Genomic DNA, 16,500 nt, shown 5'->3' on the forward strand with positions numbered 1-16,500 from the left:
CGTGACTCAAGTATTCTCCCCCACGATCTGATCGCAAGAACTTGATTTTCCTGTCACGTTGATTCTCAACCTCACTCTGAAGTTCCTTGAACTTTTCAAAGGTCTCAGACTTGTGTTTCATTAAGTAGACATACCCGTATCCACTCAAGTCATCAGTGAGGGTGAGAACATAATGATAGCCACTGCGAGCCTCAACACTCATTGGACTGCACACATCAGTATGTATGATTTCCAATAAGTTGGTTGCTTGCTCCATTGTTCCTGAGAACGGAGTCTTGGTCATTTTACCCATGAGGCATGGTTCGCACGTGTCAAATGATTCATAATCAAGAGACTCTAAAAGTCCATCTGCATGGAGATTCTTCATGCGTTTGACACCTATGTGACCAAGGCGGCAGTGCCACAAGTATGTGGGACTATCATTATCAACCTTACATCTTTTGGTATTCACACTACATTCACCATCGGAGCATGACCATAAAACATATCTCTCATATAAATAGAACAACCATTATTCTCGGATTTAAATGAGTAGCCATCTCGAATTAAACGAGATCCTGATACAATGTTCATGCTCAAAGCTGGCACTAAATAACAATTATTGAGGTTTAAAACTAATCCCGTAGGTAAATGTAGAGGTAGCGTGCCGACGGCGATCACATCAACCTTGGAACCATTCCCGACGCGCATCGTCACCTCGTCCTTCGCCAGTCTCCGTTTATTCCGCAGCTCCTGCTTTGAGTTACAAATGTGAGCAACCGCATCGGTATCAAATACCCAGGAGCTACTACGAGTACTGGTAAGGTACACATCAATTACATGTATATCACATATACCTTTCGTGTTGCCGGCCTTCTTGTTCTCTAAGTATTTGGGGCAGTTCTGCTTTCAGTGACCACTTCGCTTGTAATAAAAACACTTAGTCTCGGGCTTGTGTCCATTCTTTGGCTTCTTCCCGGTAGCTTGCTTACCGGGCGCGGCAACTCCCTTGCCGTCCTTCTTGAAGTTCTTCTTACCCTTGCCTTTCTTGAACTTAGTGGTTTTATTCACCATCAACACTTGATGTTCCTTTTTGACTTCTACCTCTGCTGATTTCAGCATTGAATATACCTCAGGAATGGTCTTTTCTATCCCCTGCATATTGAAGTTCATCACAAAGCTCTTGTAGCTCGGTGGAAGCGACTGAAGGATTCTGACAATGACCGCGTCATCTGGGAGATTAACTCCCAGCTGAGTCAAGCGGTTATGCAACCCAGACATTTTGAGTATGTGCTCACTGACATAACTATTTTCCTTCATCTTACAGCTAAAGAACTTGTCGGATACTTCATATCTCTCGACCCGGGCATGAGCTTGAAAAACCATTTTTCAGCTCTTCGAACATCTCATATGCTCCGTGTCTCTCAAAACGCTTTTGGAGCCCCGGTTCTAAGCTGTAAAGCATGCCGCACTGAACGAGGGAGTAATCATCAGCACGTGTCTGCCAAGCGTTCATAACGTCTTGGTTCTGTGGGACGGGTGCGTCACCTAGCGGTGCTTCTAGGACATAATCTTTCTTGGCAGCTATGAGGATGATCCTCAGGTTCCGGACCCAGTCCGGATAGTTGCTGCCATCGTCTTTCAGCTTGGTTTTCTCTAGGAACGCGTTGAAGTTGAGGACAACATGGGCCATTTGGTCTACAAGACATATTGTAAAGATTTAGACTAAGTTCATGATAATTAAGTTCATCTAATCAAATTATTCAATGAACTCCCACTCAGATAGACATCCCTCCAGTCATCTAAGTATAACATGATCCGAGTTAACTAGGCTGTGTCCGATCATCACGTGAGACGAACTAGTCAACATCGGTGAACATCTTCATGTTGATCGTATCTTCTATACGACTCATGCTCGACCTTTCAGTCTTCTGTGTTCCGAGGCCATGTCTGTACATGCTAGGCTCGTCAAGTCAACCTAAGTGTATTGCGTGTGTAAATCTGGCTTACACCCGTTGTATTTGAACGTTAGAATCTATCACACCCGATCATCACGTGGTGTTTCGAAACAACGAACCTTCGCAACGGTGCACAGTTAGGGGGAACACTTTCTTGAAATTATTACGAGGGATCATCTTATTTAAGCTACCGTCGTTCTAAGCAAATAAGATGTAAAACATGATAAACATCACATGCAATCAAATAGTGACATGATATGGCCATTATCATTTGCTCCTTTTGATCTCCATCTTCGGGGCTCCATGATCATCGTTGTCACCGGCATGACACCATGATCTCCATCATCGTGTCTTCTTGAAGTTGTCTCGTCATCTATTACTTCTACTACTATGGCTAATGCTTTAGCAATAAAGTAAAGTAATTACATGACGTTTATGTTGACACGCAGGTCATAAATAAATAAAGACAACTCCTATGGCTCCTTCCGGTTGTCATACTCATCGACATGCAAGTCGTGATTCCTATTACAAGAACATGATCATCTCATACATCACATATATCATTCATCACATCCTTTGGCCATATCACATCACAAAACACTTGCTGCAAAAACAAGTTAGACGTCCTCTAATTGTTGTTGCAAGTTTTTACGTGGCTGCTATAGGTTTCTAGCAAAAACGTTTCTTACCTACGCCAAAACCACAACGTGAATTGCCAATTTCTATTTACCCTTCATAAGGACCCTGTTCATTGAATCCGATCCGACTAAAGTGGGAGAGACAGCCACCCGCCAGCCACCTTATGCAACTAGTGCATGTCAGTCGGTGGAACCGGTCTCACGTAAGCGTACGTGTAAGGTTGGTCCGGGCCGCTTCATCCCACGATGCCGCCGAATCAAGATAAGACTAGTAATGGCAAGCAAATTGACAATATCGACGCCCACAACTACTTTATGTTCTACTCGTGCATAGTAACTACGCATAGACCTGGCTCATGATGGCACTGTTGGGGAACGTAGCTGAATTTTAAAATTTTCTACGCATCACCAAGATCAATCTATGGAGTCATCTAGCAACGAGGGAGAGAGGAGTGCATCTACATACCCTTGTAGATCACGAGCGGAAGCGCTCAAGAGAACGGGTTGATGGAGTCGTACTCGTCGTGATCCAAATCACCGAAGATCCTAGCGCCGAACGGACGGCACCTCCGCGTTCAACACACGTACGGAGCGAGGACGTCTCCCGCGCCTTGATCCAGCAAGGAGGAGGGAGAGGTTGAGGAAGAGGGCTCCAACAGCAGCACGACGGCGTGGTGGTGGTGAAGCTGCAGTACTCCGGCAGGGCTTCGCCAAGCTCTTATGGAGGAGGAGAGGTGTTGGGGAGGGGAGGGGCTGCGCCTTGGATGTTGTGTGCAGCCCTCCCCTCACCCCTCTATTTATAGGGGAAGGGGGAAGGGGGCCGGCCCCCTCTAGATGAGATCTAGAGGGGGGGCGGCGGCCGCCAAGGGGAGGGGGGCGCCCCCCCCCCTTAGGGTTTCCCCCAAACCCTAGGCGCATGGGCCCTAGGGGGGTGTGGCGCCCCAGCCCACTTGGGCTGGTTCCCTTCTCCATACAGCCCATAAGGCCCTCCGGAAGAGGTGACCCCTCCCGGTGGACCCCCGGAACCCCTCCGGTGGCCCCGGTACAATACCGATATGCCCCCGAACCTTTCCGGCGACCGTATGACAACTTCCCATATATAAATCTTTACCTCCGGACCATTCCGGAACTCCTCGTGACGTCCGGGATCTTATCCGGGACTCCGAACAACATTCGGTAATCACATACAAGTCTTCCTAACAACCCTAGCGTCACCGAACCTTAAGTGTGTAGACCCTACGGGTTCGGGAGACATGCAGACATGACCGAAACGACTCTCCGGTCAATAACCAACAGCGGGATCTGGATACCCATGTTGGCTCCCACATGCTCCATGATGATCTCATCGGATGAACCACGATGTCGAGGATTCAATCAATCCATATACAATTCCCTATGTCAATCGGTACGTTACTTGCCCGAGACTCAATCGTCGGTATCCCAATACCTTGTTCAGTCTCGTTACCGGCAAGTCACTTTACTCGTACTGTAATGCATGATCCCGTGATCAACCACTTGATCACATTGAGCTCATTATGATGATGCATTACCAAGTGGGCCCAGAGATACCTCTCCGTCATACGGAGTGACAAATCCCAGTCTCGATTCGTGCCAACCCAACAGACACTTTCGGAGATACCTGTAATGTACCTTTATAGTCACCCAATTATGTTGTGACGTTTGGCACACCCAAGGCACTCCTACGCTATCCGGGAGTTGCACAATCTCATGGTCTAAGGAAATGATACTTGACATTCAGAAAAGCTACAGCAAACGAACTACACGATCTTTGAGCTAAGCTTAGGATTGGGTCTTGTCCATCACATCATTCTCCTAATGATGTGATCCCATTATCAATGACATCCAATGTCCATAGTCAGGAAACCATGACTATCTTTTGATCAACGAGCTAGTCAACTAGAGGCTCACTAGGGACGTGTTGTGGTCTATGTATTCACACATGTATTACAATTTCCGGATAACACAATTATAGCATGAACAATAGACAATTATCATGAACAAAGAAATATAATAATAACCATTTTATTATTGCCTCTAGGGCATATTTCCAACAAGTCTACCATTCTTGGCGATGAGACCAACATTAATAAGTATCGGCGGGTTTTTGATGTTGATAATAAAAAGATGGTGACTCCTTCATATAAAGTAACATATCTCATCCCGCCGGTTCACCAACACACCTTTGCTCTAGAAATTGACCCAGCTGGTCTAATTGATGATGAAGCTGAGTTCGTTGCTCTTCATGGGTTCGATTGGTCTAAGCCCAGCTTCCAACCAGTGGAGGGAGATGAACCGGCGAGGGAGGAGTCATAACCGTCCAAATAATCCGTCCAAGGCTTAATGAACCGGCCTTAGCTTAACATCTGTTTAAGAGAAAAAGAGTTTTAACCTTTTTGGGCTCCCAACACCTTGTAATAGGCTAGCTTTAAAACCTGCATGTTCTGCCTATGCCATCATGCATATCATACTGCATCCGATATTTTATCCGTCATGTCAATATATGCTTTATATCTTTTATCATATCTGCAGTGTTTAAACATGTTCCTGTATGTAAAAGATGAGAAACTGTCCTGGCGGTTTACCGCTGGACGGGTCAAAACACCGAATACATAACTATGAAATTACCATAGCGGAATAATCAGGACCAGATGTAAAGATAAACAAGGCTGAAAAGCCTTTGATTAAAGAAAAAACATAGATAAGTCTGTTTTATGAATGACAATGTCATACCTGCGTTCTTTGATTCTGGGCTACCGGCTTATGTGACCCGGACAGTAAGGGTGACAACCCAATCGTTTTTAGAAGTCAATACTTCCATATGCCTGATGACTGTTATACCTTGGCAGCTCATTGTCAAATAACCGAGCCGGTTTAAATTGAAACCATGCTTACAATTAGATTCAAGACAACAAAAAACCAGTAAAACAAAAGAGTATCTTCCAAACAATGTAAATCAAGCTTTAAGAAAAATTTGGAGGATTCTGATTCGAATACGATCAGTAAACTGAACCAAAGGGGTTAAGCTAGGATTCGAATACAATCATGTAGCCCCCAGTGGCTTTGGCATTGCGCCGATCAAGAGGGTACTATGTTCTCTTTGGTTCGAATACGACCTATGTTTGAACAGGAAGCCCCCAAATGACCTTGAAAGTAATGCTTAAGCTTCCGGCTTGCCATGAATACCCCATAAACAAGCTTCCGCCAATGTGGATATCTCTGTTTGGACTCAATGAACACCCCACTGACGTAATAAACCGACCGTTGAACCGGATGTTCCTTGCCAGCCTCCTTGCGCTCTACAACAATGGCCACACTGATAGCACGTGTGTTAGCAGCCACATATAACAACAGTGGTTCCTTCTCAATGGGAGCAGCAAGGACTGGCGGCTCGGCGAGTTGTCTTTTCAGATCTTTAAAGGCAGCACATCACTCCAGACAAAATTATCCGTCTTCTTCATCATTTGATACAACAGCATAGCCTTCTCACCTAACTAGCTTATGAACCGGCTTAAAGCTGCGACACGACCCGCCAGCCGCTGAACGTCATTGATGCACGCCGGCTTAGCCAAAGACATAATCACCTTAATTTTCTCCGGGTTAGCCTCAATGCCTCTGTTAGACACCAAAAAACCCAAAAGCTTGCCATCTGGGACTCCAAAAACGCACTTGGCCGGGTTAAGCATCATCTTGTAGACCCAGAGGTTATCAAAGGTTTCCTTCAGATCATCTACCAGAGTTTCCTTCTCTCCAGATTTCACCACTATATCATCCACATAAGCGTGAACATTACGCCCAATCTCATATCCCCAACAGGTTGGATGTCTTCTCTCCTAAGCTTATCATAATGTAGAGGGATGCCTAAATATTTTATGGGGAATGTACCCACAGTATAGCCCAGGATAAGTTTGAAAAGACTCAATCTCTCCTTCAGGGAGACCTATTGGTATGATTTCACTCTTGGAGTAGTTAATTCTCATACCAGAGACATTTTCAAAGCATGTTAAGATAGTTTTAAGTTTTGCTGCTTTATCTACATCATTATCTATAAAAAGAATAGTGCCATCTACATACTGGAGGCAGATGACCACTCCAGGTATAAGGTGAGAGCACAAGCCTTTCACCAAGTCATAGGATGCATCTCTAACTAGCATTCTAGTCAGAACATCAATGACAAGGTTAAAAAGCAAAGGGGGAAAGGGTCTCCTTGTCTCAGACCTTTACTAGCAGTAAAGAAGTTCCCTTCTATCCCATTGATTTTCACCCCAATAGAGCCTAACTGGGTAATCTGTTTTATCCAGTTAATCCATCTTGGGCCAAAATTTCTCTTCTCTGGGACTTCATACAGGAAATCTAGGTTCACTTTATCAAAAGCTTTCTCATAGTCTAATTTAACAACCAAGCCAATGCTGCTAGAATGGACTGTGGAGTGCAACACCTCATGTGCTGTAACCACACTCTCTAAAAAAATCTGCCTTTGATAAAGGCAAATTGGTTGCTAGATGTAAGAAGATTCATCAACTTAGCTAATCTGTTAGTCAAAACTTTAGTAAAAACTTTAAAGATACAATTAAGCAAGCTAAGTGGTCTAAACTTTTTCATACAAGTGGCATCTTTCTCATTAGGAACCAGAGTAATCATAGCAAAGTTAAGCCTGTAGATATCAAGCTCTCTCTCATAAAAATCTTTGAAAAGGGCCATATTTTTTTTTCAACACCTCCCAAAACTATTGGAAGAAGAGGAAAGAGAGGCCATCGGGTCCATGGGCTTCATCCGAGTAAGACCCAAAAATGGCCTCTTTTACCTCTTCTTCAGTCTTTAGTCTCAGTGGCAATCGAAATATGTGGCAATGTCTAGCATGTCTTTAGTCTCAGTGGCAGTACCATTAGGGTTATCTAAAGCATGGATCAGGGTTTTCCTTCTCCTTTGGTTGGCTACAGCTTGGAAACATTTCGTATTCCTGTCCCATTCTAAGATATCCTTATCTCTAGATCTTTGCTTGGTTTTAATCTCACCCTTCAGCCAACTTTGCTGAAGTTCATGCAGTACCTCTTTCATTCTGTCAATCTCAGGATCAGATAAACTGCTCAGTTTCAGCCCTAATATATAGGGAGTCATATTCCCGGGTGAGGCTGGTTTTATGCTTCCTAAGCTCAGCCTCAATATTCCTACTCCAACCTCTAGCAAATTTCCTAAACCTCCTGCCCTTTTCCTACCAGGCATCTATGGCTTTTTATCCTTAATAGGGGTTGTCCAGTTCTTAATAACTAATTCTCTAAAGTCTGTCCTCAACAACCACCATTTTTCAAACTTGAAACTAGTGGGTCTAGGAGGGCAGTCTAAGCCAGAGTCCCATAGTAGATGAGTGTGGTCACTCCCCACCCTTGGAAGGGCTTGGGAACTGCTTAAAGGGAACAGAGCCTCAAGATCTGTATCATAGAAAATCCTGTCAATGGTAGTCATAACCAAATTACTTTGGTTATTAGCCCATGTGATTTTTCTTCCAGACATCTTGATCTCTAAAAGACTCCAAATCTCTATTCAGGCATTAAATTTATCACACCAATGGTGATTGATATTGCCACTACTCTTATCCTGCTGGTATCTAACCAGGTTAAAATCTCCACCTATTAGAGTAGGTTGATGATCATCAATAAACATGCTATGAAGCTTTGAGATGAAATCATCTTTCCCTTCCTCATAGGGTGATCCATAAACACTAATCATCCTAAACTTAACCCCACTAGATTTAACTGTGAGGTTACAAGAGATAGAGAATTTGAGAGAACTCTAGGGGTTTATTTCAAAAATGTCTGCATCCACTCCTATCAGGATGCCACCAGCAGAGCCCTTAGTAAGTAAGTGATGCCAAACAAATTTTCTATTGTTTCTAATAGATTTCAAGAAACCAGTAGAGAGCTCCTCTTTCTTAGTGTCATGGAAAGCTATGGTACTAGCTTTAGTTTTACTAAGGACCTCAACTATGCAAGTTTTTTCCCCTGGGACAGTTACCCCCCTAATGTTCCAAAAAGACAATTCATCTAAACAGTTTTTTCTTGAGGTGCTTGCCCCGCCCATATTTTGACACTTTGGTCCACATTTCACTATAGTCGACTCCATGATAGGTGTCACAACGGCACCCTTCAGGTGTATGTGGACATCCAGTGAGGGAGTCCAAGCTATCTGGTAGATCTGCTATATTGTCAGATGGGCTTTATGTCATGCGAGTAGTTCGTCCAAGATTGGTTTATATTGGTTTTTGTCCTGTTTTTCATAAATTATATGGGTATTTTTTGTAAGTAATCGATGAGGCAAAACGTTTTAAGTGGGGACATTTGATGGAGTTTTGCGGCCTTGACCATCGGACCGAAGAAACAGAAGCTGTATGCGGTATGCGTAATGGAAATAACAGTGGCAAACGAGGGGGCAAGCAGAAAAGAGCCCCTGATCTATGCATCTCTAATTCTCTATCCGAAACGCCAACCGTGGAGAAAACTACAGGGCCAGAACACAGAACAGACAGGCAGAGCACAGGAGCGGTGCTTGCTGAGCCCACCGGAACCACCGCGACCCACCCCCCGTCCCAAAACAAAACCGCGGCCCCCCGCCCGGACCCCCGAGAGCGGAGCGATTCCCCATTTCAAAAAAGGCGACGAGAGTCCGCCGCCGTCCCCGCCCCGAGCCCCGATGGTGTCCGACCAGGAGCTCGCCCGCTACGTCGAGTCCTTCGTCCGCCAGGCCGCCGCGCTCCCCGGCGCCGCCGCGGCCGGGATATCGCCCGACGCCGTCGTGCGCCAGCTCCAGGCGCAGCTCGGCGTCGACCTCGCCCCCAGGGCGCCGCTCATCCGCGACATCCTCATCGCGCTCCTCTCCCCCGCCCCCGCCCCCGCCCCGCGTAAAGACCATTTTGCCCCCGCCTCCTCTCCCCACGCCCAGCCCCACTTCAGCACCACCACCACGGCCTCCGCCTCCGCCCCCGCCGGCGTGCCCCACTTCTTCTCGCAGCAGCCGACGCCGCAGCAGCTGCAGTCTTACTACGCCGCCTCGCAGCAGTACCAGCAGCAGCACCACCACCAGCAGCAGCAGCACCGCGCCAGCCCGCCGGCCTCCTCGCCGTATGACGCCCCAGGGTCGTTCCGCTACGCGCAGCCCGGCGAGGCGCAGCTGCAGAGGCTCGTCCAGCTGCAGCAGTACCACCAGCAGCAGCAGCAGCACCAGCAGCAGATGACCGCCGCGGCTAATGCGGCCACGGCGGCGGCCAGTCCGCGTGGGCCGGTGTCCGAGAGTCCGCGTGGGGCCGCGCCCGCGAGGGCCAAGAAGGAAAGGTGATTCTTCGCATCCTTCGTCTCACGATCTTTTTCCACATTCGTTCTAGGGTTTGCGTTGGGTACGGCTACTAGTGTGCTAGTATGTATTAACGTCTACGCGAAGCTATGCTCCAAATTCTTTACACCACATGTTCTGGTAGCTCCTTTCTCAGATTTATTTGGTGGACTGAGTCTGGGTTATGCACAAAGGCCTGAACTTTTTTCTGTGTCACATGATATCCTTGTTCATGCTGTTAGGGCTAGTGCTTTTGATTCTTTCTGGTGGACAGTGATGTTCTATCATGATTACTGTGAGTAATTAGGGTGGTGGTGTAAACTGCAAGCAAATGATTTCTGAGCGGTTCAGTAGGTTCATGCCAACCCGTACTAGATTTTTAATGTTCAAGGACTCTTGCGAGATTACTTCTTGTGTACTTCAGAAAATCTTTGAATACTGCCGTAGTTATGTCAACCTGGCCTGCAGAATTGAAGCCTCTGAACCCGTAGTAATGGATTTTGCTATCCCCATCAAAATTGTTGCTTTAAAAAGCATCCTCAACCAGAGCTTTTATTGCGCGCAAGAAATGGATTAGCAAGTGCGCACTCCATTTATTTTTCTGCAACTGTAAGGGATTTGAAAGAAACCCTTAATGTCTGTTTACTTAACTTTGTTAAACTGATTACATTTGTGTGCGGGATGACAATATTTAGCACGGTTACATACTATAATCTCCTTTTCACTAAATGAAGAGGCAGCGCTCCTTCGGGTTGCTCAAAAAAGGAAAACAAATACTCCATCTGATGTAAGACGTTTTTGTGGTTCAAATTGAACTGCAAAAATGCCTTATGTTAGTGTACAGAGGTTGTATTTATTTAGCACACATCAAATCTGTCTGTGTGGAAGAATATTCCTGAGTGAAATCTGGAGGTGTACTTCCCCTATGACTACAGCAGATACGGATGTGTCCCTTCTCTTGATCTTGAATGTCAGCTATCTTTTACTGTTGTCCAGTCTGTTCATCAAACTTATTATTTCTGATCATCTTTATGAATCAGTGCAAGTACTGGAGTAAAACGAAGAGGTGGTCCAGGGGGATTAAACAAAATCTGTGGTGTTTCGCCTGAGCTGCAAGCTATTGTTGGTGAACCAACAATGGCTAGGACTGAGGTTTCATTATACTGGCCCGTCTTTCTACTGTCTTCCCTTCTCTTGATATGATTACATCACGGAAGAAGCCCTGAGATTGTGAATTGAATCAATTGCAGATCGTTAAGCAGCTTTGGGCGTACATTCGCAGGAATGACTTGCAGGACCCAAACAATAAGAGAAAGATCATATGCAATGATGAGCTACGATTGGTTTTTGAGACTGATTGCACTGATATGTTCAAGATGAACAAGCTTTTAGCGAAGCATATAAAACCACTTGAGCCAACAAGTAGTCCTTGCCCACAAACAGTAGTTATGTTATAGACAGTAATCAAGCTTTAGTTTAAATCAGATTTGCTACAACTTCTTGCAGAAGATTCAAATCGAGATATGAAGAAGCTGAAGCCTGTGGAAGATGTTCCCGTTCCTCTTGCCGAAGATGTTGCTACAAACCAACTGCCAGTTAACGTGTCTGATGCTCTTGCTAGCTTTTTTGGAACCGGAGAAAGAGAGATGTCCCAATCCGAGGTTGTCAAGCGTGTTTGGGACCACATCAAAAGCAACAATCTAGAGGTTAGTGGATGATTATTATCAGAACTTTGATGTACTATACCGTTCTAGTGTGAAATGCTCTGGGTGATATTAAACTTGTAGTGGGCATTGCAAATTAATTGTGTCCAACCATGAAGAACTAGCTAAGTGGAAGCGATTCTTCATTCAGTTTAGTTATGTAAGCATCTTTGGAAAGTACAAGCATATCTCGGTTATTTTAGAATGTTAGAATTACTATCTCACAAGAAAGCATATTTAAGTGTACAACTTTAGGATGTTAGACGTAGAATTACTATCTCCCAAGGAAGCATATTTAAGTAGACTTGGTAATTGTACTCCTTTCTCTGTATGCTCTGGAGAAATGCTATCAGGCCTGGAATTTTTTCTGTCTGATTCATGACAGATTGTGTTGACTGGAGTGGACATCATGGTGGATATTTGTATTTGGTAGATCACTCACTTTCTGTTTTCTCTTTCTGATTTTAGTTTTGGTTGGCATGGTTGTTGGTGGTTGATCAACTAGAGGCATATATGGTGGTTGTTTGTAGATATAGGTTGTTGAGTGTATATTCCATGTTGCTCTATTTATTTTAACTTGAAGAGCTGGTACGTGGAGAGAAAAAAATCTGCTTTTTGGTGTGTGTACAGTTATACCCTTATGCCTTGAGCAGCGATTAGCCAGTATTTTGCAGGTTGCTTTATACACAAGTTGGTTGGTTGTCTATTCTTTTTTAGTGTATGGTAAAGAGTGAAGCATAAGCAAAGCATGTGGGGTTTAGTTAGATGCATATGGTGGTTGTTCTGGATAAAAGTCATTTTAGTGTATGCTCCCATTTGTTTTTCATTTTTTAAGTTAAAGAACCGGTACATGAGGTTGAGAGGTTTTTTAACACCACTATGACCTTACATACATCCTTGTCAGCTGTATGGGAGTATTTTGCTGATTGCTTCTATATGCAAGTTGGCTTGTTATTTGTTCTCTTTCGACTTACGATGAGTAAAGCATAAGGAAAGCATTCCCGCAAGTCCCCCTTTCACTCTCCTGAGTGCTTTCATATATAACTGAACAGTAATGATGTTGCCACCTAAAACACTGCGAATTATAAAATCAGCATATATGCAATGTGTTAATGAAATTATTCACAGCTCTCAGCTTGCAAACTTATCTATTTATGGTATCAAATAATGCATGCCACCAACCCCACCCGCCATGTGCCTTATTCTTTTTTTGATCAGGAATGTTCCATGGGTGATTGAATATTCAGTTCTGTATGTTGCCATGTCTAGATCTAGGCATTAGTTAGTGCTAGGCTTTTTAGGTAGGCATATTTTATATTTGGCTGATCGGTGGTAGACTGTATATTCCCTCTGCTTATATTGTGAGTTCCCTTACTTGCAAGGATCTATTCTTGTATGCAGACAAGAGAAAAAACTCCTTATGCAACCATCTTGCTGTTCTACTTGGTATCCTATGTAAATATAGGCTTCTCTAAAGTACCTCAGTTCCATTCTTGTTTGTTTTGTTGCAGGATCCATCAAATCCCACGATGATATTATGCGACTCTAAGCTTAAAGATCTCTTCGGATGTGAAAGCGTAACTGCTCCGGCTGTTTCAGAGTTGTTGTCAGACCACCTTTTCAAGCAACCTAACAAGATCTAACTGGTTAGTTATTGACTCCCTCCTAAGAATATCCTCGTGCTTATCCATCTTGCACCGCCGATTGCCAGTCCCTATTTTTTTCCAGCGTTGCACTGTAGAAGTATAGAAATGTGTGAAACCGGTACAAGGGTATTTTTAGTTGTTATATCAATATCTAGGCCTGTTAACTATTCGTTCTGTTTCATTTAACACAAAGGTGTTGGTTTGCTTATATCTAATCCGAGTGCCCAACTTTGGCTGCAGCTGAAACGTGGTTGGTCTAACATCCTGGTAGTAGGAACTGATGAAATGGCAGAAACTCGCCGAAGTTATTAACTGCATCTTTGGTACCCAACAGACTCATTTACTTACGAGAAAGGGCTGTAGGCTAATCTCATTACAGTAGCAATGAAAAGGAATGGTAGTTCTGCATATTGTCTAGTTTGGTCTTCCCGGAAGGGTCACATCTGGTAGGCTGTCCGGATTCGTAGCAACAGTAAGAGAAAGTGAAAAGCTGATTAACTTTGATGTAAATTCAGCAACCATAGACGCGTCTTATGGTAAGAGGCAGCTTTCTCCCCTTTTTACCCAGAACATTGTGATGTTGTAGGTGATGTCTAATCATATGTTGTAGATCGTTATCAAAATGATAAATTTGCTCCCGTTCGTTCTAAATTGTGTCCCCGGTTATTCTTATTCATGAAGTTTTTCTTCCTTTTTGCAACCAGCAACTACTACTTTGCTATTATGTATTACATGAAGGGGTAAAGTCATTGTGCTCGCTGACCATTTCACAACAGATTCTGGTATCTGTACATCAGAATTCTGTGAAACATCGGTGTGGCCTTGCTGCCCCCGATGGACCTACAAGTTGTTAAACATGGCGTAGAACAGAACCATGACCACCAGGCCAATGATGGCGCACACAATTATGTTGCTTCTCTCCTTCTCATCCAGCGTGCCGTCTGGTAGGAACTTGTTTGCCACGATCAGAACTACCGCATCCAGATTCTGCGATGGTAAACAAAAGTCGAGTCATTTTACTTGGGTCTCTGCATTTTTGTTCACTAGGAGTGTACCATGCTTACCTGGTAAATCATCTGTAGAATCCTCTGCAGGAGCGGCCCACATGCCTTGTTCACTTGACTACAGAGAGAAAAACACAATGTGATTTTGATCTGAAACTCGTGTGTCTCTCCTCTCTAAATTGTAGTATTAGGTAAACACCAAAAGCTGGCCCAAATTCAGATGTTGGGTGGATGAGATTGTACCTGATGAGCAGTAGGCCTGTGTAGACGTGGGTCGTGGATACAGTGCAGTCTACGTCCCAAGGCAGCTTCTGGCCCTTCCATTCTGCAAGTAACCAAACATTTCGGTATGAGCTGATCAAACCGTGGCTGGTACGTTACAACTGACAAGCGTTTTACACAGACCTAGCGACCACTTGACACCCAGGTCGAAGGCTCCGTTCTCCGCGGGCTTGAGCACGAACGAGACCTGGTGCCGGAGCATCATCTCATGTAGAAACAGGAACACGCTCTGTCAAAGCATGTCCCGTGGTCAGCAACAAGAACGAACAAAAGAAGAAAAAAGAAAGTAGCAGCAGCAAGCAAGAGACATACAGCAGTAGTACCTTGCTCATCTCCGAAACGCTGACGGCCGGGATGTTGCGGCAGAAATACCGGCACTCGTCGGCGACCAGCTCCAGCAGCTCCCGGACGCTCCGGTTCTGGATGGCGGAGTTGAGCCTCACGATCCTCATCACCGCCCGGAACGCGTCTTCTCCCTCTCCTCCTCCATCGCCGAACAGAGCCTCCACGCGCAGCCTGCCGCCGCCCCTCCTCATCCTCGTCCCGGCGGCGTTGCTCCATGCCCTGCATTGACGCCCCGGCCTGCCGGCGCTCGCGCCGCTTCGGCGCAGGCGGGTCGGCGACGCGGCAGGAGGAGGAGGAAGAAAGCATGACAGGGTCGAAGCCATGGCGGAGGCGCGCTCTGGACGTGGAGTGCATCGTGCCTGGATGTGCACGATTTATGAGGCCGGGGTTTTGGTTTGGGACAAGGAAGGGATGGTATGGGCGCGAAGCCATCCATGTCCCTGGTGTGCTCTAGACTGGATTTATAGCTTGGTATGAACGGGTGGCAAGGAAAGCAAGGAAGGATGCTCTTCGAAACTTGGCTTGAGGTCATACCCTATATGTTTCAGAACCTTGATCACCGGGTTTCCTAAACTTGTTGTAGCTTAAACTAACAAGCCGGAAGCCAAGTATTCTCACATTCACCGGGCATTGTAGCTCGGCCCACTCTTCTCCAGCTCGGTAGCATCTCACTATGTGCATTTTAAAACCGAAGCAAAAAATCATACCGAAAATAAACTGAACCGAACCAATTATATGGGTTTTCTGGTTTCTGGGTTCGGTATGGTATGAATTTTTCATGCCATTTTGAATTTTGTTTTTTATGGTATATACCGAACGGTTAATGAATAAATTGAAGTAAAATATATATTTATATTTCTTGAAATGAATAACTATACAAATAGTTATTTTTCTTGCTCAAGAGTAAGATTTCCTGCTATGCCCGTCCATTTTTCTTGTAACATTGTTACGTTTCTTTTAAACAAATGCTAAGCACGTGCATAACCATCAAGACATAAATTTGTGCATGCTATATAGCTATATACTGTTTTGTATAAAAAAGTACGCGTTTGGAGTCATAACTTTGTAAATTACTATTCATTTTTAAATTCGCAACAACCTCTGTTGTTATGGTATATACCATAACCATACCAAAATAATTTAACTTCATATCATACAAACATGAGAAGTATAACCAAACCATGAAAACCGAATAAATTGAATGCACGGAATTAGTAGCATCATACTTACTCCCTTCATTCCACAATGTAGTGCGCCCGCGCTTCTCGAGATCTAAGTTTGTCCATAAATTTAGTCAACAAGAACGACTGCGACGGGAGCAAAAATCATACCACTGAATTTGTATCAAAAATATGGATTCTGTGATATAATTTTTGCTCCCACCACAGTCGGTCTCGTTGATTAAATTTATGGTCAAACTTAGATCTCAGGAAACGCGGGCGCGCTACATTGTGAAATGGAGGAAGTACTATGCTACGGCCAAGACCTGCCACTCCACACACCCCAAACTCCAATTTTTCTATTTACCGAGCTTGTTCGTCAAACAGGCGCCGCTTCGCACAGGATGAGCACGCTAGCCCGGGAGCAAGTGGGCCGGCCCATTC

The 16,500-nt window shown here is 44.7% G+C and overlaps 2 protein-coding genes across 3 annotated transcripts; one reads left to right on the forward strand and one right to left on the reverse strand.

Moving 5' to 3' along the window:
- The first annotated feature begins 9,169 nt into the window (after window positions 1-9,169).
- LOC123151064 (uncharacterized) lies at window positions 9,170-13,916 on the forward strand. 2 transcript variants are annotated; one of them, XM_044570847.1, is made up of 6 exons: window positions 9,170-9,918; window positions 10,957-11,068; window positions 11,167-11,338; window positions 11,402-11,622; window positions 13,131-13,265; window positions 13,506-13,916. In XM_044570847.1, the coding sequence occupies exons 1-5, from the start codon at window positions 9,281-9,283 to the stop codon at window positions 13,260-13,262; spliced, it is 1,275 nt and encodes a 424-aa protein (XP_044426782.1). In that variant the 5' UTR covers window positions 9,170-9,280; the 3' UTR covers window positions 13,263-13,265; window positions 13,506-13,916. The 2 variants fall into 2 exon arrangements, with proteins under 2 accessions (XP_044426782.1, XP_044426783.1); XM_044570848.1 differs by having other exon boundaries at window positions 9,177-9,918; window positions 11,423-11,622.
- LOC123151066 (uncharacterized) lies at window positions 13,906-15,304 on the reverse strand. The gene is made up of 5 exons (XM_044570849.1): window positions 14,875-15,304; window positions 14,675-14,780; window positions 14,513-14,594; window positions 14,330-14,387; window positions 13,906-14,252 (listed from the first exon to the last, which is right to left on the reverse strand). Exons 1-5 carry the CDS (start codon window positions 15,217-15,219, stop codon window positions 14,106-14,108), a joined length of 738 nt encoding a protein of 245 aa, XP_044426784.1. The 5' UTR covers window positions 15,220-15,304; the 3' UTR covers window positions 13,906-14,105.
- Between the last annotated feature and the right edge of the window lie 1,196 nt (window positions 15,305-16,500).

Source organism: Triticum aestivum, chromosome 7A (assembly GCF_018294505.1).
Source record: "Triticum aestivum cultivar Chinese Spring chromosome 7A, IWGSC CS RefSeq v2.1, whole genome shotgun sequence".
NCBI lineage: Eukaryota > Viridiplantae > Streptophyta > Magnoliopsida > Poales > Poaceae > Triticum > Triticum aestivum.